This window comes from Coturnix japonica, chromosome Z (assembly GCF_054131305.1).
Source record: "Coturnix japonica strain WE chromosome Z, WE-NBRP24, whole genome shotgun sequence".
NCBI classification, from domain to species: domain Eukaryota; kingdom Metazoa; phylum Chordata; class Aves; order Galliformes; family Phasianidae; genus Coturnix; species Coturnix japonica.
In genome coordinates, this window is record NC_140702.1 from 2,578,726 (window position 1) to 2,599,601 (window position 20,876).

A 20,876-nucleotide genomic window follows, 5' to 3' on the forward strand; every position below is an offset into this window, starting at 1 on the left:
CCATTGCAGCTCCCTGTAGAGAACAGCACCAATCAGCAGGCGTGAATCAATTCATTCACAAGCTGCACAATGACTCTGTTCTTTACATGATAAAGTAACACACAGAGATTCCTGACCAAAAAGTTGGGAGTTAATAACGACCAAAGAGGTTCCTGTTCCTATGCCTCATCCTCTCACCCCAACTCCTGGGTGATGCCCACAGGCTTCAAGTCAGCTCTCAAATCCATTGAACTCCAGTCACAGAACTCCATCAAAAAGGATGTCACACATGTGACACTTACATACATTTTGCATCAGAAACAGTGACGCCAGCAGGAGCAGAGAGGTGACTGTCCCCCTGTACTCAGCACTGGTGAGGCCACAACTCGAATTCTGTGTCCAGTTTGTGGCCCCTCACTGCAAAAAAGACACTGAGGCATTGGAACGTGTTCAAAGAAGGGCAACAAAGCTGGTGAGGGGTCTGGAGCACAATGGGGCCATATGAGGAGAGACTGCAGGAGATGGGAATGTCCAGCCTGGAGAAGAGATGGCTCAGGGGAGACCTCATTGCTCTCTATAACTTCCTGAAGGGAGGTTGCAGTGAGCTGGGGGTCGACCTCTTCTCTCATGTCATTACTGATAGAACTAGAGGGAATGGTTTCAAGCTGCGGCAGGAGAGGTTGTGGCTGGACATTAGGAAATATTACTTCTCAGAAAGGGTGGCCAGGCACTGGAATGGACTGCCCAGGGAGGTGGTGGAGTCACCCACCCTGGGGGTGTTCAAGGAACGTCTGCAGAAAACCTTGCTGAAATCCTGACCTCTGCCACAGGTGGCTGAGTGACACAAAAGCTGTGTCCTTGGTTCCCGGCCTTACCTTCTCATGCCGTTCATCTTGCTCTGCAGCTCCTGTTCTGAATAGTCTTCTTATATTCCCATGTGATGTACCCTGAAATACATCATTTAGTGAGTCTGAACAAAACATAAGACATTAATTGGAACTGTGAAGAAATGTTTTTTGCACTTTACTTGGAGAATGTTCCATGCTATACCTTCTTTTCTCAATTGTAACACATGATTTTTTATAAAAAGAAACACAGCAAGTCAGCTTTTCAGTGTGCACATTGATGAAACTTGGTGAAATACAACTTTAGAAAAAGGTAATTTGAAAATTTAAATATTCTTATCAGAATCTCTGCTATTAGTTACCGTTCCCATGTTCTGATTTGATGATGATTCTCTCAGAGCTGTTTTGTCACTCGCCACCTCAAATGCACTTCAAGTGCTTTAGGAGCATCACTGGAATTTTGAATAAACTCGATATATTTTAGCAAATCTGCTACAGATGCATGACTGAAGTACTTTGGAAAAATTTAATCTTGATTGAACGCTGAACAGTGTTATTTAATTATAATCCAGGTAATTAAATTAATTAAACCAAGGGAATCACCTCCCAGTCAGTCAGCTCCCACCAGGGAAATCGCTTCCCTGCCAAGCAGATGCAACCAACACAAGCTGCTACATCACTCTAGGGCCCCACTGAATCTTCCCAAGGGGTCTCTAAAGGCTTCCCTGTTGACTTCTGGGAACCTGGGAACACTCACATGGAAGCCAGTGCCCCCTAATGTGCCCCAGAGGTCTCTCAGGGCCCCGCAATTAGCTCTACAGACATCCAGACATGCCCCAGAGCAAGTATGTGTGCTGTAGGGAGCCCAAGAGACATTCCAGAGCACCCTAGTACTCCTCAGTGAGCTCAAGGGTTCTTCACCTGTCTCTAAATATGCCCTATTGGACTTCGTTTTCTCTTCTGGAGCCCTCCTTGGTTATCAGCTTTGCTTTCTCATGCCATTTATCTCGCTCCACAGCTTTTGCTCAGAATATTCTTTCTTGCATTCCCACATTCCAACAGAATCACAGAATTGTAGGGGTTGGAAGGGACCTCTAGAGATCATTGAGTCCAACCCCCGTGCCAATGCAGGCTCCCTACACCACGTTGCACAGGTAGGTGTTCAGGCGGGTCTTGAATATCTCCAGAGAAGGAGACTCCACCACCTCCCTGGGAAGCCTGTTCCAGTGCTCCGTCACCCTCACCATAAAGAAGTTATAGTGCACATTCATGTGGAACTTCCTATGCACAAGTTTCACCCCATTACCCCTAGTCCTGTCCCCACGCACTACTGAAAAGAGACCAGCCGTGCCACTATGGCCCCCACACCTCAGGTATTTATAAACCTGGATCCAATCCCCTCTCAGCACCGCCAACGACAACCCTCTGCACTCTGCCAGTCAGACAGTTCACGACCCACTTCACTGTCCACTCATCTATCCCATACTTCCTCAGCTTTGTTATAAGGATGTCACTAGGGACAGTATCAAAAACCTTGCTGAAATCAAGGTAGACTACATCTACCACTCTCCCCCCATCCACCCAGCCAGTGACATCTTCATCATGGAGGCCCTGACAACAAGAGCTGTGTCTGTCCATAACAAGGACTCACCTCTGCAGGTGCAGGGTCAGCTCTCAGAGAAGCCTTCTTCATTTCTGCTTTCTTCTCTTTTTGTCTTTTGTCTGGGAGCTGGTGTCAATCTGCCTGAGGGAAGGGAGGCCCCTTCAGAGGGATCTAGATAAGCTGGATCAACCTCACTGGGCTGAGGTGAATGGGATGAGGTTCAGTGAGGCCAAATGCCAGGTCCTGCACTTTGGCCACAATAACCCCATGCAGCGCTATAGGCTTGGGGCTGAGTGGCTGCAGGACTGTGCAGAGGAAATGGACCTGGGGCTGTTGGTCGATGCTCAGCTGAACATGAGCCAACAGTGTGCCCAGGTGGCCAAGAAGGCCAACGGCATCCTGGCCTGTCTAAGAAATAGTGTGGCCAGCAGGAGCAGAGAGGTAATCATCCCCTTGGACTCAACACTGGGGAGGCTGCGCCTCAAGTCTTATGTTCAGTTTTGGGCTCCTCGCTACAAGAAAGTCATTGAGGCACTGGAACTTGTATGTGGAAGTCTGTCCCTTGAGCAGCTCCCATTCATCATCAGCTCCCATTCTGAACCCCACTGTGCAAAACTTCTACTGCAAATGGCTGCAGTCACCAAAGCTCAGCCCACGATCCAGGTATCAGCCTTCTCCCTTCTGTTTTCCATCTTAGCCCATAGTTTTGCTTCCAGAAATGGAACTCCTCTTTAACAGCCAAAACACAAACTAATACATCACTTTCACTGCTCCTTCCTGCACCCCCAAATTAATGGTTACCTGACATCCCCTACAGCACAGCACCTGCTCACAAGTATCATTCAAACTCTATTCTTTCATACTTCTTGATAGAGGACAGTAAAAACTCCCTTCTGCATGGCGGTAAGGACAGTCTGTCCCCATCACATCCCTCTGTGTGCTGAAAGCTGCCATTGGATCTCTGCTGCTCACAAACACAGGGAACTGCACCACACTGATTCTAAAGAGAGAAAGGAAGAAATGCTGGTGGGAATGGGCACCCAAGGATTGCAGAGATGCTCCAGATTGTGCCAGAGATGGAATCTCAGAGTGCTGGGACATGATTGATCACTAAGGAAAACACTTGGAAGCACATTCAATCTGCAGAAGCTGTAATTACTGGGCACAGTCAGCTTTCCAATGGCTCAGCTGGAGGAGGCGGGTGCTCTCACACATCTGCTCAGGGGCTTCAGCTGAGACACTTGCACAATGCTGGGACCATTCTGATGGAAACTGTGTCTTCAGATATCATGGTTAAATCCATCCAAAATGATCAAGCAGAGCCTTAGCTCTTGAGCAGCACTTCTTCCCCACCCTTCACTACTCCAAGCAGCTCCAACAAACTTCTCAGAAGAAATCCAGGCCAGCACAGACCTGGCAGACCAGAACCAAGTGCAGCCTGTGGGACGGCAGTGCCCACTCCTTGCTTCCACCCTGCTCCAGCAGGTTAAGGAGTCTGAGCCTAACTGGCTGTTAGGGAAAATGTTTCACCTGAGCACTGAGCTTGTTAATAAAATCAACCCTGGAGTACCCACGAGTTCGAGTCTCGACCTGGTTCCTTTCTGCAACACTGGCCTTTGACAGCTCAAGACTTTCAGCACCTCATGCCAATATTTCTCACTAATATACACCTCAGGCATTGAATTCTCTTCTCATTACCTCCTCCCAGTCCTCCCCTAGGAACAGAAACCATTCAGATTCTACAGCAAACTACAGCATCTGCACTGCAAGAGCACACTGAACCACCTGCAACAATGAAACATGGTTTTGGAGAGTGGGTTTGAAAACACACCTTTAGACAGCTGTCTCCCTGTAGCCAAAAGGAAACCAAGCAGCAAAAGAAGAGTCCAGCCTGAAACATGCCCATGCTACTAGCCCAGGTTTTTCACAGTCAATGCAGAATCCATCCTGCTCTTGAGGTAACAAATGACCAGTGGGTCTCCCCTTGCTCCACCCCTTCTCCTTCAAAGCCAGAAAAAGAAAGAAAAAACAAGCAGAAGAAACCCAGACGTACCTTTCCACACACAGAGCAGAAAGTGGAACAGCAGTTGTCTCCTTCCTGAGACATGGTGGGGAGCATCCCAGAGGAAGCCCAAGTTCTTTGCTTCTCTCCACAGGGACTTCAAGCACTCTTGGCAAGAGCTGCTTTGGTTCTTTCTTCAACTGCTTCCATCACCAGAATCTCCTTTGGAAAAGGATCCCTAAAGAAAGAATCAGCAAATGAAAAAGAATGAGCAATAACCACTTTCCCAGCTTTCTTCTGACATGCAATTTAGACTCTCAACTCTGGCAAGGTCTTAAAATCAGCTGGTTACAAGAACTGTCCCCAAATATATCCAGCTTCTGTACAGCTGCCGTTATTTCTGACAGCGAGTGTAATCACAGAATCATAGAATGGCCCGGGTTGGAAGGGACCTCAAGGATCATGAAGATCAATCACCTCCCAGTCCCTGCTGGCCATCCCCTCTTCTGATGGAGCCCAGGGGACCATTTGCTCTCTGAGCTGCAAGAGCACGCTGATGGCTCACGTTCTGTTTTTCATCCACCAGGACCCCCAGGTCCTTCTCTGCGGGGCTTCTCTTAAGGACTGCTCCTCCCAGGCTGTAGAAATGCCTGGGATTCCTCCAGCCCAAGTGCAAAACCTTGCACTTTGCTGTCTTGAACCTCATTAGATTCACCTAGGCCAACCTCTCGGTTGAGCTCCCTCTGAATGGCATCCCTTCCTTCCACTGCATCAGCCGCACCACTCAGCAAACAGCAGAGGGTGCACTCCATTGCATCATTGGTGTCACTGATAACCATGTAAAAAAGCACTGGTCCCAAGACAGACTCCTGCATGACACCACTTGTTATCAGCCTTCACCTGGACACAGAACCATGAATCACCACCCTCTGTCTGTGGCCTTTCAACCAATCCCTTATCCACCAGGTGGTCCACCTGTCAAATCCACATCCCTCCAGTTTAGAGATAAGGATGTGGTGGAGGGCCATGTCAAAGATCTTGCTCAAGTCCAGGTCAATGACATCAGTTTCCTTCCTTTTGTCCACAAATGCAGTCACTCCATCATAGAAGGCCACCAGATTGGTTAGGCATGGCCTTCCCCTGCTAAAGCCATGCTGTCTGTCTTTGATCACATGCTCATTCCTTATGAGATCAAGCATATCATTGAGGCGGATCTGTTCTTCACCATCTTCATCACAGTTCTACATTTGAATCAAATAATTGGTGTTCCTGTCACGAAGAAAACCTCTTTGTCTTCTACTCCTGCTGCACTTCTGTGCTTTCGTCAGAAGTAAAGGAAGAGGCCACCTCCTAGATCCAAATTTTAAGAAACCAACACCCAATAGGTGTCATCTGAAGTAAAATAGCAGAGAAATTAAGATGACTCTTCTGAATCCAGCTTGGATCACTCCCTCACTCAGGCACACCACCATCAGATCAAGGAGATGCTGCCTTCAGCTTAGAGACTGTATGGGAAATCACAGCTTGAACCTCTGATTAATCAGCTGAGGCAAGTGTTGGGTCAGCTGCGGGAGCACAGGTGAGAGTAATCTAGCTGTGCTCCCAGAAGGGGTGGATCTCGACTCCACCTCCTCTGAGACCTCATTTAAAGGCTGACCACCACTGAGGCAGCATCTCTTGGAGACTGCTCCCCAGTTGAGACTGCCTCAGCTTTCTGGTCAAGGCATCGACATTGGTGAGTTTTCCTTTGCTAACAACCTTTGACTATTTACCACCATCTTGGTTAACATCTTTATATTAGCCACCCTTACAGAGACCATAAGGGTTTGGGCTTCCAAACTCTCAGCAAGCATTTGGATCAGCCTGCTTCCTGCTGGGGAGCCCCCTGCATCACTGCTGCCTCCTCTGGTACTGTACCCACAGATGCTTCAGAGCTCATTAGCATGGACTTCCTTCCTCCCCTCAGCAGCTGCTCCTGCACTCACCTTCATTCCTACTCAGATACCGGCCGCTTCCAGCACCAGCTGACCTGCAAGACACAGAAAGGAAAGGTGGGAGTCATGCAAACGCACAAGCCCAAGGCTGCGTCACCACCACGTATGGCAGCCTCGGGAAGTCAGCTGCAACTACATCCTTTGTCAGAATGGAAACAGGCACCATCAATTAAGTGTGACCTCTGAACTCATTGCCACCATCAGAAACAGGCACTGAAATTGCTCACTTCACTGTAGCTGGTTACCTCCTGATTTTGGGCAAATGCGGACACGTAATTGAAGGACACCAGAAAATTGACATCAACTTCATTGTAGGTGGTTAAGCTTGGAAGCAGGACTTGAGCAAGAAAAGCTTCTCAGCTCAGAATCACAGAATTATCAAGGTTGGAAAAGACCTAGAAGATCATCTGGTCCAGCCATTACCAATAATTCCTGGATAAATCATATTCCAAACGTTTCTTGAACACTCCCATGGTTGGTGACTCCACCACCTCCCTGGGCAGTGCATTCCAATGCCTGAATACCCTTTAGGGGAAGTAATATTTCCTAATGTCCAGCCTGAATCTTCCCTTGCGCAGCTTAAAACCATTCCCTCTAGTTCTATCACTGATTACTCGAGAGAAGAGGCCAAACCCCAGCTCACTACAACCTAACTTCAGGAAGTTACAGAGAGTTATAAGGTCTCTTCTGAGCCTCCTCTTCTACAGGCTGAACAATCCCAACACCTTCAGCTGCTCCTTGTAAGCTTTGTGCTCCAGACCCCTTACTACCTTCGTAGCTGAAGATGTTCCAGAACCGGAACGTTTTCTCTCATGGAGGGGCCAAAAACTGAGTAGGTCAGACCTCCTTCTCTCCATCATTGCTGTCATGTGGAAGGGTGTCCTTGGAACTGCAGTGACTCATGCATCCTAAGTGCACTCCATTGATGGAAGTACAACGTGCATCATTGCAACTTGCCGGTGGGTTCCTGAGTTGGCAAGGGCTCGATTCGCCTGGAAGAAGTAGACACACAGCAGTTAGTGTAAACTTTCACTATCCAAGAGGGCAAAGGCTTGGTGCTGCCTGTCAAGCAGGTTTTAAGCAGCTTGCGAGACTCATTTGAGAAAGACAGGAGTCAACCAAAGATGTCAGGCACAGGCTTGAACGCAGGAATACAGAAGGAGGTACAAGCCCACTGAAAGCATGAATTCTACCTGTGTAGCTGACAAGCAGTGTTTTGAAAGCTGGGTTTGCACCCTTACCTGCAGGACCATGACTTCTGCTTCGGAGGGCTCCCTGGCACTGCTCTGCAGTTGGCGTTTGGCCACAGCGGATGGTCTGTGCAGGCAGAAGCAGGAACACCAACTGCCAGCTGCTGACTCTGCCCTCTTACTGGGAGAACTTGGTCTGGAGAGAGAAAACAGAGCATGCTGTCAGTCGTGGTGCAGGGTGAGTGATGAGCTGCACCGAGCCCTTGCCTATATTTGCCTGTTCCCGGCACTGCCTGCTTTCTGCTGAAACACAGCTTAGAAACACGCTCTGTTTCAAATAGCAGAGGATGCATCCATTCCTACAGCTCAGCCCTCATGTCCTGCTGGCTACATTCCTCTCAACCATGTCAAGCAAGATGCGGAGCATGTATGTGAGCAAAGTCTCAGCAGCAGGAAAGGACAGGAGCCGGCAGGTGTAACTGCTTTCTGAGGAAACGGTGCTCACAAGTCATCACTGAATGCTCTCTTGTGGGTCAGCTTCGGAGAAGGTAAAAAGTCCTTCACAGAGCGCTCCATGGACAGACTGCTGTGTCTGCTGGGGGACCTGGTTAGGTCTCTGATTCTTACGTTAAAACCTCCTCGGCCTCAGCTCACTGCCACCTTTAATTTCTAGTGCCAGCAAGTCCAACCAACAGCTCTGCTTACAGGAGAAGCACAATTGGTTTCATGTGCGTGGCCCTGAAATCTGGAAAACCCCAATGTTTCCAGGTACAGCCAGCACAGACCAGGATAGACACCAGCGTGGCTCTCTGCATCTCATGAGTGCCTGCCAATCAGGAAGGAAATGCACCTTGTGTGGCTCCACTGAGCCCGTAGGACAACTGTTTTTTAGTTGAGTGCTCGGAGATATAATGGACAAAAAATAAACCAATAGAAATCACCTGAACAATGATGATAGCGGCTGGAAAGGGAATTCCTCTTTCTTTATCTTTCAGATGGAAAATCAATGATTGCGTTGAAGTTCCTCAGTACAGCTGCAGGCCCTTCCTCCACTTGTATCTTGCTGCTCCGTGTTGCAACAGGAGAGCTGCTCTGGCCTCTCCTCTCAGCCTGTGCCTCCTGCAGTGTGAGCAGCTTTGTGGATGGAGGAGACACCAACACAGACTTGGGCCCAGGCAGAGAACTGTGCCCTGCAAGGGAAAACCACAGGTAAGACAGAGGATCAGAAAGCAGCAGCACAGCCATCCCAGTTCTGCATTTCTCTCAGACTTGCTTATCTGAGACACTGGAAGAAGAGGAGCTCAAAATAACCATGTGCTCAGAGGTATGCTAGTGGCAAAGGACACAGCCACAATTAATAGCAACTCACTATACTGAAACAGGCAAACAAAAACCCTAGAAAAACTAGGGGGCAGGGATCTCAGAAAGCTTTGCTGTAACACTTCAATCAAGCTTCACCTGCTTGCAAAAAATCTTAACAGCAGTGACCGTTTTCTCCATGTAAGGTTTGTGTTTGGACACACTAAGGATCCAGGAATGGGGCACCATATTCTAATCTAAGCCCAGAAGCCTGCTGTCTCCTCGAGAGTAATAGAATTTTCAAAGGTCTTGGCGAAGCCCTGGATTGGATGAAGCTGTCAGATCAAGATCAAGCTAATGGAGGAAGACACTCACCTGCTCACTCTCCCACGGCTGGTGTGGATTTGGAGCAGAAGATGACATCTGTGTGGCTGATGAGGTATTCCACAACATATGACTGTGTCTGCAGCTCCATGCAGGCAGCTTCACCACTGGCGCAGGAAGATTGGCTCTGCTGGGATCTGAAGAAAAGGCAGATCTTACAAGGCATTTCCCCAAGGTCATTTCCCCAAGTCTGAATTTCTGTAGCCAAAAACTGGGCTCTGGAGACTTCCACAGTGGGCAAACAGTGATGCCACTGACGAAATTCTCCTGGATGATCAGGGACACAGCAGTCCCAGCTAAACAAGTGAGTAGAAACTGCCATCTAGAAATTGTGCACCTGGGTTTGGGGGAGAGCAGAACTAAGCATCGTGTTGAAACGGAAAAAGAAGTTTACCTTAAGAGGTTTGGAGCCCACACTATCACTAAGTTCTTCGCATGCATGTTTATCACCGAGCAGATCCCAGCCAGAGACACCAAGTGTCTTATTAAGTCCCATGGGGACAGTGCACTGGGCTTTGAGAAAGACGAAAACAAGTCCAAAGCCACACAAAATACAGAAAAGGAAGGACTTCTGCAGAGCCTTCCATACGGTCTCACATCACAGCTAGAAGCAGGAGAGCTCTTGTGGCACAAAGCTTGGGGCTGGAGAAATCAAGGCTGCCTCTAAGATAGTGCTTGCAAAGAGACTTGTGCTCTAGACACCTCACAGCTTCAATGTTTTTCTTTGGACATATCCCAGGATTTCAGTGTCCTTCTTGCAGTGAGGGGCCAAGAACTGAACACAGAACTCAAGGTGAGGACTCACCAGTGCCGAGTACAGGGGGATGATCGATTCCCTGCTCCTGCTGACTCCAACCTTCTGCATTCCAACTCCAATCTAAACCATTCCTGCAGTGGTAGTACTTGAATCCTCATTTGGGGCTGGACCTCAACAGGTCAACACATCAGAAATAACACAACGTGCATCTGGAAGACGTGTCTCAAAGCCCAGAAAATCCAACTCTCTGACCTTGGCACAACTCACCAACCAAGAGCCAGGCCTTGACAACTTGGCTGATCTGAGCTCACGGGAGCGGGCCAGACACTGGAACACAAGTGCCCATTTCCACTGCAGCTCCCTGTAGAGAACAGCACCAATCAGCAGGCGTGAATCAATTCATTCATAGGCTTCGCAATGTGTCTATTTCTTTATTAAAAAAAACCCACATCGATTCCTAATCAAAAAAGGGAGGAGTTAATATGGACCAAAGAAGTTTCTGTTCCTACACCTCATCCTCTCACCCCAACTTTCCTTCCTTCATCCCCAACTCCTGGATGATGCCCACAAGCTTAATGGCAGGTCTCAAACCCATAGGACTCCGTTCACAATTCTCCATCAGAATGGATGTTACACTTGTTCTATACACTCAAGCAGACTGAGCAGTGGTATCTCAGTCACTTAAAACACACAGAAGCATCCAAACCCAGAGCACACACATCCCTTCCTGTGGTACTGCAGCCCACAGCTCACCTTCACACCTCTGTTGATTCCTGGTGTTTTACACCCATGCAGCCTCGCTACGGTTCCATGGGTGTCACACAAGACCTGCAGGACCTCTTTCTCCGCAAACCCCACCTGCAGGCACTGGCTCATGAGGTTCACCACCTGCCCTCCTGCGCAAGAACAAGCACTAAGAACGAGAGCAAAGTGCACCGGATTCAACCTGGCCTGCTCCCACCCTCAGTCCCGCCAGGGATGCAGACTCATCCTCAAAGCCAGGCTGGACATCAACACATGTATCATTCTTCAAGCACCCCATCCCAGCAGCAAGGGATCAAAGTGCTGGGACAGCAGAAACAAAAATGCTGTGAGAGTTTCCTGTTGGCACTGAACATGAACAAATCTACCGCTGAGCAACAGGATGTGAGACAAACAGCAGAAAACAACCAACCTGCAGAACTAACTCGTTTGGGGTTGGCCCAGATGTTTGCATGCTCCCTTTCCATGGCCCAGGCCAAGCTTGATGCTTGAAGCTCCTCATTTGCACAGGGGGAGAACGCTGCAGATGGGATGTGGTGGCTATGCACACCATGCCTTTCTCTTGCTTTTCCTCTCTCCATCTTCCATTAGCAAACAGCATCTCAAAGTTTTCCTTCCTGAAAAAATCACTGGTTAAATAAGAACTGGCAAGCTTGCTTTTAAAACTGCCTTGTTTATACAGCTTGATGCTTTAAAGCAGAAGCTCACCTAGCACTGTTGGTCAAGTACAATTTGCTCTTGGTCAATCCATGCTGACTATTCCTGAAGATTCTTCCTCTTCTCCAGTTGCCTTGAGATGCCATCTAGAACAAGCTGTTCCAGCACCTTTCTGCGCTTCTTTATACCACAAAAGCTAGGAAAGAAGAAAATATTTCCACAGTAGGCATATACTTCAACGAGGCTCCAGACAAATGGAGACAGAGGAAAGCACTGGCAAGCCAAAGCAGGTCAAAATGTCCCACACAGCGTTAGCTACGGAGACGATAAATCATGCCCCCCAGATTGCTTGCACTACAACACCCATTCTGAAATAATAGAAGCTACCGAGATACCAGTTTATTACAACCCAGAAGTCCTTTAGATCGTGCACTCCCTGGTGTAGTGACACTGGGGGATCAGAATCCATTGAGAAAAGAACCAGGCCTGCTAAGCTCCTTCCCACACTCCCAAGGAAAACAAACCAACTGCACCGCTGCCAGCACAACCCCACAGCACACAGCAGGGAACACAAACAGCTACCCAGTGCTCCCCTTCACTCCCAGCCTAACTACAAGTCCACAGGAGGATTCAGTGGGAAATCAATACAAAACACATGTGAGTGCACACAGGACTGCATAAAGCGAGGATGGAACTGCACACGCATGTGTGTGTGCACAGGGCTGCACGAGTGTCTGCGAGCACATCCCCCTATTGTCCACCCTATAGACTCATATCCCCCCGTATCAGAGAATCGTAGAATGGCCCGGGTTGCAAAGAACCGCAGCCATCACCTAGTTTCAACACCCCTGCTATGTGCAGGGATGCCAACCACCAGCCCAGGTTGCCCAGAGCCACATCCAGCCTGGCCTTGAATGCCTGCAGGGATGGGGCATCCACAGCCTCCTTGGGCAACCTGTTCCAGTGCAACACCACCCTCTGAGCGAAAAACATCTTCCTAAGATCCAACCTAAACGTCCCCTGTCTCAGTTTAAAACCATTCCCCTTGTCCTATCACTATCCACACTCATAAACAGCTATCCCTGTGGGTGTGCACCCACCTGTCAGCTTGCTCTCTTCCCTTCTAAGTCATTCATTCGACTCCTGTCCTCCTTAGAATATTTTACAGGTTTTGACTTGGGGTCAGAGATTTTAAGTGGACCGTCTGGAATTGAAGACTTCTTCACCTGCCTGTTCTGCCAACTGATCTATCTATTTTTCTTCAGTCAGGACTTCTCATGATTAGCAATTAACTTTTTAAAGCCAGCCTCCTACCTATCTCTAGTCTGCATCTTCAGAGTGATAAAATAGGTTTCAACTACAATGAGAAGACTGAAAAAGAAACTTAAGACTGATTTCCCCAGAGCTCTGTAAGTCAAGTCTTTGAGGGAGCGGTGCAGTTCAGTATTACAGGTTTGGAAGGGATGAGAATTAGACAGAACTGCTTCCTTGCTCTGGCACTGGTCTCAAAATAAACACTGAGGAATTTACTGTCTCATAAAGTTCCATTCCACATCAAGTACTTTCCTTCATATGAAAGGTGTGAATTACATACCCACAGTTAATACTGTGTGTTAAGTAGCAGCCTAAGAAGTTCTGTGGATACATGTTGGAAAAGAGTTACGTGGAACAGTTTTGAGTTTGTGGAGACAACTCAGTCTAAAAGCTCAAAGATTCAGCTTTGCATAGCTGCAGTTGTCCCCAGACAATGATGTTCTCAACATTTCCAAGCGATACTTCCACCATTCATTATCTCTAAGGAATGTTTCAACCTGCCCTGAATGTCAGAATTTCCAACTGGACAACAAAAATATTTTAATTATTTAACTCTCGGGAATATCTAACAAAAAGGAGCAGAAATCACACTACTGCACTTCTCCTTTAAGAAATACCTACTTTTACTTATTAAACTTACCATAAGACAAACATCACACGTTACCACATGCAGTCTTAAGACAAAAATGAAACCTATATGAACAACTAGCCCTCGTACTACACTTTGTTGAACACTTAACAAAGGTGAAGTGATATGATCAGTAACCCCTAATAACACATTAGCCTGCAAAGATACAGCCTTTCTGAAGAAAATTCCTGAGCAATTGGAATAGAAGAATCTCAAATTGTAAGAAATGCTTAGTATCTTAAAGGGCAGACTTAATATGCACAGTATCAACACTAAAAGAGGCTGAGGACAAACTTCTTTTTTATTTTTTAACTTGGAAGTGCTGATACTACAGACACATTTCCGTGGTACATCACATAAATGTAGGTGTCTGTATTGCTAGTCAAACTATTTCCATTGGCATGCTGAACAGATACACGCAAGTACTAGAATGCTATCATGAGGAAGTCAGTAGGTTACATTTAATTTAGAAGCAAGATGCAATCAAAAGCACGCTTAAATAAAAGCATACCCTTTTCTTTCACTCAAAATAACAGCCCAGAAAAAAATAAAAACAAAACAAAACCCTCATCAAGAATGTTAAAGAAATTATCTACTAGATCTCGATGGGAAGTAGAAGCACATGCTAGTTTTAGGAACACAGCACTTGTCTCATTATCTGAATGCATCTAAAGGCATGCTGCTTGTGAAACTGGGGAACTTCTATCATTAATAGACAAGTACCGTGCCCTGATAGATGGTTAAACCGCTTGCAGTGCACTGTCAGATCTACAGGCTGGTGGCTGTATGTGCTGTGACCAAATAAACCCCACACTGAAACCTTTCAGAATTTTAGGACCTACAAGGCTTGCATTCATATTTAAATTAAAAAACTCCTAAGCTACACATGTTCTAGGTTTCCATTTGTTAGACACAACATACCTTTGGAAGTAGGTGCCTGAAAGGGTATGCCTTCTACTTGCTTCTCTGACTCTTTGAAAAGAGCAGGAGCAGGAAGTGCAAAGGGCAGCTCATTTCTTAACGCTGACTCTGCATCAACATTCTCTCTGTTTGCACGCTTCTTAGATGCCACTTTTCTTGTCACTGGAGTTGACAGTGTGAATTCCATATCACCCAGTTGAGTATCATGCCTCGAATGCTGCCAGAGATGTAACAAAAGGTTTTCTGATCACAGCCGGAGAAGTTACTGTCAAGGAAATTCTAACAGCTGAGAAGGTCAGACACAATGCTTATAAAAACATCATACACTACTTGTCTATTGAACAAAAGAGTTGAAACCTCTGATTCTCTCCTAGAATAAGTTCGTTTCTTATACACTGTCAAACGCCATTTTTTGATTTGTTCATCTCAGTTCTCCATTTAGGATTAACCCTCACCAGCTTATCTAAACATAACTATGAATTATCACATAGTTTTGCTGCAAAATTTCAATCACATCACTGTGCATGTTCTTGTCTTGAATTTCTTTCGGTACCTTTCAAGCTCTGTCTACCTCTGGCCTAACTCCAGAATCTTATGAACTGTGCCTTATCGCTTCCCGATGTGTTTTAAAATCCTCCCTGACTCCTTTACTTGTTCCTTTGCTTGCTGTTTCTGTGCAAACCAAACACTGGAGTTAGGTTTCTCATCAAACCAACCATGTCCTACAGGCAGAAGGCACCAAAATTTATGCTTAACATGCTTCTTTGCTGAATCTGTATCTCCCTTTGGTCAAGGTCCACTAGATACTTAAATACAGACTAAGCTCTATATACAATGAGAAGCAGATTTCTGGATTAAGTGCTGTATTTTTTCTGTAAGAAACTAGCACTACATCTTCACAGACCTGCTTTGTTCTCTGAGTATTTAGATCGAGCGGAGATTCTTCAAACACTGAAGCTACATCAGAAAATTCCATGGATCCAAACGCATCTGGCACATGGCTGCAGTCTGGCACATCTTCATACGTCAGAGCCTTTTCAGACAGAAATGTTCCATTGAGATTCTTTTGCAGAATTAAAAGGAAGATTTCATCAGAAGATTTCATCACTAAAATCTAAATAAGATTGCTTTGCAAGTTCCAAACTATGGCTAACAGCTAATGCAGGTCCACAAGCCAGCAGCACCAACTTTTATATTATGTTCTTAATACTGTAATTTTGGATTTGACGTTCATATCAAGAGCAGAAGGGAAATTACTCTTAGAGCTCAAGTCATCTTTCACAGCCTGCGTCAACAAGAGCAGCACCTCATAGCCTTTGGTTTGAAGACCCGGACCACAAGCTAGCTAATGATTTTACACAGAATTACAGAGTTCAAGTCATTGTTTGTATTAGGGCTGCAATTCTAATGAAAGCCTTCAAGTTCATCACACTGAATTATCACTGGCACCACAGATATCTCCACAGTACATATGTGATCACAAGCAACCTGGCAACTTCAGACAATTCCAAAGCACTCCACTTGCACTTGGCTACTAAAGTACAGAACAAGGAATTAACATCAGAAATAGCTGCAGCCAAAACCATCTAAGAATCCAAGTCTCTAGGAAACAAGGAAAGCAAATCCTCTCCAGGACCGTGTCTTCTAAAAGGAAACTGATCAGAAAGGTGAGATCTTCCCTCCTTTGACCACCCTCTCATGTAATGTCCATGTCATTTCTAAGTATGCTGCCCAGACCAAGACTGAGGATGCTTCAGAAGAAGACCTTCCTTGCTAAGACAAACAGAACAAGTAAGGTACCAAAATATGTAGAGCCAAACGAGGAAAGGTGCTCTAAGAAGGTAAGCATCACAAGAGACCAACAGGAATGCTTACACAATCCAAACAATGCACAATTTCTGTTCCACAAGCTGCCAAGAGGAATGTGTGCAGTACTCACAGCACACCATGTACACTGCTTACTGCAGTCATACTACTTCGTAGGACCAGTCCAACTTACTAAAACATTTGATCATGAAACACTAAAACGCAGACCTTTCCAATCCAAACAATTCTATGGTTCTGTTTTCATGAGGCTATTTTTGTTCTCTCATTTGTTGTGCTTCCTGAGTAGAATAATCTTGCCCAGAACTTGCCTAGAAGATGTAGTTAAACTTGCTGAAGCCAAAGGCCACAGACTGCTGGACTTTAGCCCAGCTGAGAGTAAGGAAGGCCACAGAGCTTACTCTAACTGCAAGAGAAGGAAGTCAGAAAGAGGAAATGGACAGACTCTGCAAGCATTGACAGATCTTACAGCCCTGATGACTGGAGAAAAGAGATAACACCACCAAGAGATAACAAAAGGAACCCATCCACAGCAGAAAGATCTCAAACCTCAATAGTACTATTGGTCTACGTGGCTGAGCGAGAGGTTGGGAACATGCAGCCAAAGGGACAGGATCAAAGGCCTCCCTGAAATCTAGAAAGATTACATCCTTTGCCTTCATACACTGAGTGGGTGGCCTTATCATAGAACAAAATTTGATGACCAAGACTGGTTGCACACATGCTCCCTCACCGATGTTTAGGCCACCAGACTGTTTACCCGGGCAGAGCTTCAGCACACAGAGGCATTTAGACCAGAACCTTGTGCTGAACTCTAAAACTTACCCCCAGGCTTCCTGACTCTGTGGTACTGGCACGTCATGTTTGGGATGGAAATCTCAAGGGAATGTGCTTGCCACGAGCCTTCTTAGACTGAAGCAAGAGATAGGTTGACACAACTGGTCGTAATTCCGCTAGAAAACAAGAGGATATAGATCTCTTCAGAAAAACAGTCAGTACAAAGAAAATTTCTGCATGTCTGCCATATTTTCCCCTTGATGTGCAACCTTCACGTCTGATCACATTAGGGTAGTTTCAGGCCTCAGCTGATTCACACAATATGTCTGAGATGAAGAAGCAGACCACGCTCGTTTTTGCTTTAAAGTTAGTGTATTGTACAATTGGTGGAAGTGAAAACTAAAGCTGGTGCCAGAATCTCTCTACTGAAGTGAATGGCAAAGCTCCTACTAATTCAGTTTGTACAGCATTTCAGCTGGACTCCCATTTCTGGGGGCAAGTTTCAGCCCAGCTCCAAGGAGCATCGACATTCAGCTGGATTTTCAGCAGCTTTTTGACTACTATGAGAACCGTGGGTACAATGCTTGACAGACTCAGTGTAGTATAATAAGCTTGAATTACTTATCAGGCATTAGAAGTCTTTTGAATTAAGACTGTGAAAATATCACAGACTTAAACTGAAGAAGTCTTTCCCCATGTAGGTCGATTGTTCTCTTTATTCCCTGTACATAAAGAAAAGAAACAGTGACTCCACAAACGATCTAGCCTAGATAAAACTTACATTTTACATCTAGTCTTACTAAAGTTATATGGAAATCTTAACAATCCTTCAAATGCTACCACTTTCTATTTAATAGAAAGACAACTCAATTGCAAGAGACAACTTTCAGATTCAGGTTAAAGCCAGAGTACCCATCATGTTTTAAATCTCTTCTACAGCTTGGAATGTTATTATTGACATTTATACAGCATCTCTAGCAGCACTCAGTTCAGCTTTTCTCATTTGTTTTCGAAAGTTAGTGGAATTAATTTATTTCCTGAAGTATTTGTGAACTGTAATTCTCCAAATTTATTTGGTTGCCTTACCTGATGTGTTGTTATTTTCCACCTATTAGTGAAACATTTCAAAGCAGGGAGTTAAGCCAGCATGTGACATCTGCTGTTCATCCATCAGTTTCTGTTTTGAGTCTGCCTGGACTTCCAGAGATTCATAAGGATTTCAGCATGGTAAAATATAACAGAAAGGTTGAAAAAACACAATTAAAGGAGAAAAAAGGAATAAATGTGAACTTCAGAAATGTAGTTATTAGGTAGACTATGAAGTTCTGCAGTGGTACCTTGCCTCTGAAAGGTGTGAAATATTTCATGTTTGAGAATAAGTGAGTGTTAGAGTCTGTTCATACAGTAAGGTTATTTACTGTAGGAGTGGGCTTAAATACAGAGAATTACTGACATACGTTTATTCCCTCTGATGTTAATGCTGATCTACTCTCTCTTCTCTTGTTGTGAAACACAGAAAGCTGTTACACAGTCTTCATCAAGGTGTCCCAGCTGCAAGAATAAGACCTATACTGAGGAAACAGCTTTCAAGTCATCTCACAGCCCAATCTCAGCATGGTAGTGTTCTGCTGTGCAGCAGTCAATAATTAGCCATGATTTCAGATTCTTTTTGAAATAGTGTTATGGCTACATATTACAAGGAGTAATCAGAAAGAGTCGTCCAACTTCAGCAACTAGTCCCTCTGTGGCAACAGGTCCTGAGTTCTGAATTCAAGTACAAAAGCCTGTCAGCAGATGAGAACTTTTACTAGAGCAGAAGTGACGCTTCTCTCTCTTCTTGATTCCTAGTTCCATGGCGTGCACAGCATGCTGTGCTGCATGCACAGCACAGCTGTTCTGCAGAGCAACAGTGGCACCCAGTGACCAACAGCAGCCATTGTCTGCAAATACACAGCAACTTCCCAGGATCTGCAGCAACAATCTCCCCACACACTCCACTGCACAAAGACACTATGAACCTGATTAGACTCAAGCAGCAGACTGAAAACAAGTCAGAGTTTTAGATTCCAGGATATTTGAGGTTCAATAATGTGTGAAATTCAGTTACACAACAGTGCCGAGGTGCCTGCGTTTCAAGCAACTTTCAGATCACAACCATTTAAAATAAAAACAAATTCAGTGCAGAAATAGCAAGCCTGTAACTTAATACCCATGAGATTATCCATTTTTTACTGCGTTCTGACTAAGTTCTAAAATTTGCTCATCCCAGTTCACTTCAACAAGTTCCACCAGTTCAAGCAATGCAGTTCTGAGATCCGGTGTATGTTAGGCAGATAGAACTGAACAGTGCAGAAATAATCTCTGACAGCTTTAAGAACTCCGTTCTGCTTACAAACTCGCAGTCCAAAACTATTCTCAGTTTTAAGGCAATGAATACCTGAAGCAGTTGGATCATCTGCCATTTGCCGCATTCTGCTTCTTGGCATCATGATTAGCACAAAGGGTTTTCTGCTGTCCTACAAAATGGACAAAGTCCTGCTTACAAATGGACCAAGTTTCAGTGTACAGCAGAGTTTGTACCAGACTAAAAAGCCACATCATTCAGTTCATGTGCTCAGGTTGTTATGCACTCAGAAAGGAAACAGAACTAACTGTTGAATTCTGAAGGCAATCTGTGGGGTCCTACATTACCTCCTGATTCTGGAAGAGGAAATTCTAATGGCAAATGCAGAACTTTGCTCTTTGTAGACATGAGAAGAGCTGGCAATTAGGAACATTCATTTCTGGGAAATCAAATAAGCAGGAAAATACTTCTCCTTAAATTCTGTATGCTATCATGGTATAGAATCAGGCTACAGTGCCACATAGGCCAACCAAGCGTAGAACCAAATCCACAAAATACTGGTAGACAAAGCAGCAAAAACAGGGACAATATTCAGCAGACAGGCCTTTCTACCCACAGCTCAGCATGTTCTGCCATCCAAAAAGCAAGGCCTCTTGTCAAGCTCAGCTATTTCCCTTCTCAGTGTATTCTAGCACCACTGATACCCACTGGTATCCTCCTGTAGAGTGCCATCATATTGTCATCATCCAAAGGGAAAACCCACACAGCAGAGCATACAGCACTACACCCATGCTCCAAATATCCGCCTGAAAAACAAAAAGACAAGCTTACAAACCTGAAGCACCTCAAATGGCTTCCTGACAGACTGGATTGTCTGCCCTTGCCAAAGCCCACATATAGCCCATGAAAAGCTGGCTCTTTCCCTCAGGAAAAAAAACCTTATCGTCCCAGAGAAAGCATATAACCCTCATTCAATTGCCCTTCCGCTCAGCTTAGAGCACTACTGAAACCAGCATCTTCACCTTAGCTCATCACACTGCTGCAGTTCCTTTTACAAGGATTTCACTGGCAAAAATGAAATCAAAGCCGTCACAAGGGATTTAGCACAGTTACGTGTTACTGGCTACGAGAGCTGTCAGCACAGTCACCTGTCAGGCTTTGCTGCTGTTCTCTTTATGTAGAGGCACAACAAGGTTCAGACACCTCACAGTGCAATTCTCACTTGGACTGTAAAGAAAAAGGAGGCTTGAAAAGCAGTGTGTGGAAAACAAAGAAACAAGAATTAGAACAACAGTGGGGCCATGGCACTTGTAGGAATTGCTCCGCCTTTAACAGCAGAGCGATTCAAGAAGGATGAGGGCATTGCAAACCAGACCAGTTTGGACAGATTAACAACTGCAAGTAGTGGGTTCCAAAATTCCAGACATCTCTCAATTTTTAGTACATTATAAATCACAATGCAAATTAATCTTCACATACAACATGGAATCTAAGGAGAAGTCTGACAAAAAAGACTGCACAAAAATGATGGATAATTAGAACACAGCAAATTGCTCTTTCAAAAACTTAGTAATAGAAAGAGATCTCTGAAGCTGC

General features: G+C 45.5%; 1 protein-coding gene across 1 annotated transcript; it reads right to left on the reverse strand.

The window, feature by feature from the left end:
• Window positions 1–331: 331 nt before the first annotated feature.
• LOC146753452 (uncharacterized) lies at window positions 332–20,395 on the reverse strand. Its single transcript, XM_085530535.1, has 16 exons — window positions 18,023–20,395; window positions 17,558–17,658; window positions 16,985–17,112; window positions 15,240–15,368; window positions 14,336–14,552; window positions 11,524–11,668; window positions 11,228–11,432; window positions 10,807–10,949; window positions 10,102–10,414; window positions 9,288–9,433; window positions 8,555–8,803; window positions 7,665–7,809; window positions 7,194–7,415; window positions 6,415–6,458; window positions 2,476–4,667; window positions 332–926 (listed from the first exon to the last, which is right to left on the reverse strand). The coding sequence occupies exons 7-9, from the start codon at window positions 11,394–11,396 to the stop codon at window positions 10,361–10,363; spliced, it is 366 nt and encodes a 121-aa protein (XP_085386661.1). The 5' UTR covers window positions 11,397–11,432; window positions 11,524–11,668; window positions 14,336–14,552; window positions 15,240–15,368; window positions 16,985–17,112; window positions 17,558–17,658; window positions 18,023–20,395; the 3' UTR covers window positions 332–926; window positions 2,476–4,667; window positions 6,415–6,458; window positions 7,194–7,415; window positions 7,665–7,809; window positions 8,555–8,803; window positions 9,288–9,433; window positions 10,102–10,360.
• Window positions 20,396–20,876: the final 481 nt, after the last annotated feature.

Bases quoted from the DNA above. Each gene is read 5' to 3' on its own strand.
- LOC146753452 (XM_085530535.1), bottom strand. From the start codon at position 11,396: ATGGAGAGAGGAAAAGCAAGAGAAAGGCATGGTGTGCATAGCCACCAC. The intron at 10,950-11,227 runs GTTGGTTGTTTT...GTTCTTGCGCAG, and splicing joins CAAACGAGTTAGTTCTGCAG to GAGGGCAGGTGGTGAACCTC. The intron at 10,415-10,806 runs GTGAGCTGTGGG...TGTTCTCTACAG, and splicing joins GAATCAACAGAGGTGTGAAG to GGAGCTGCAGTGGAAATGGG.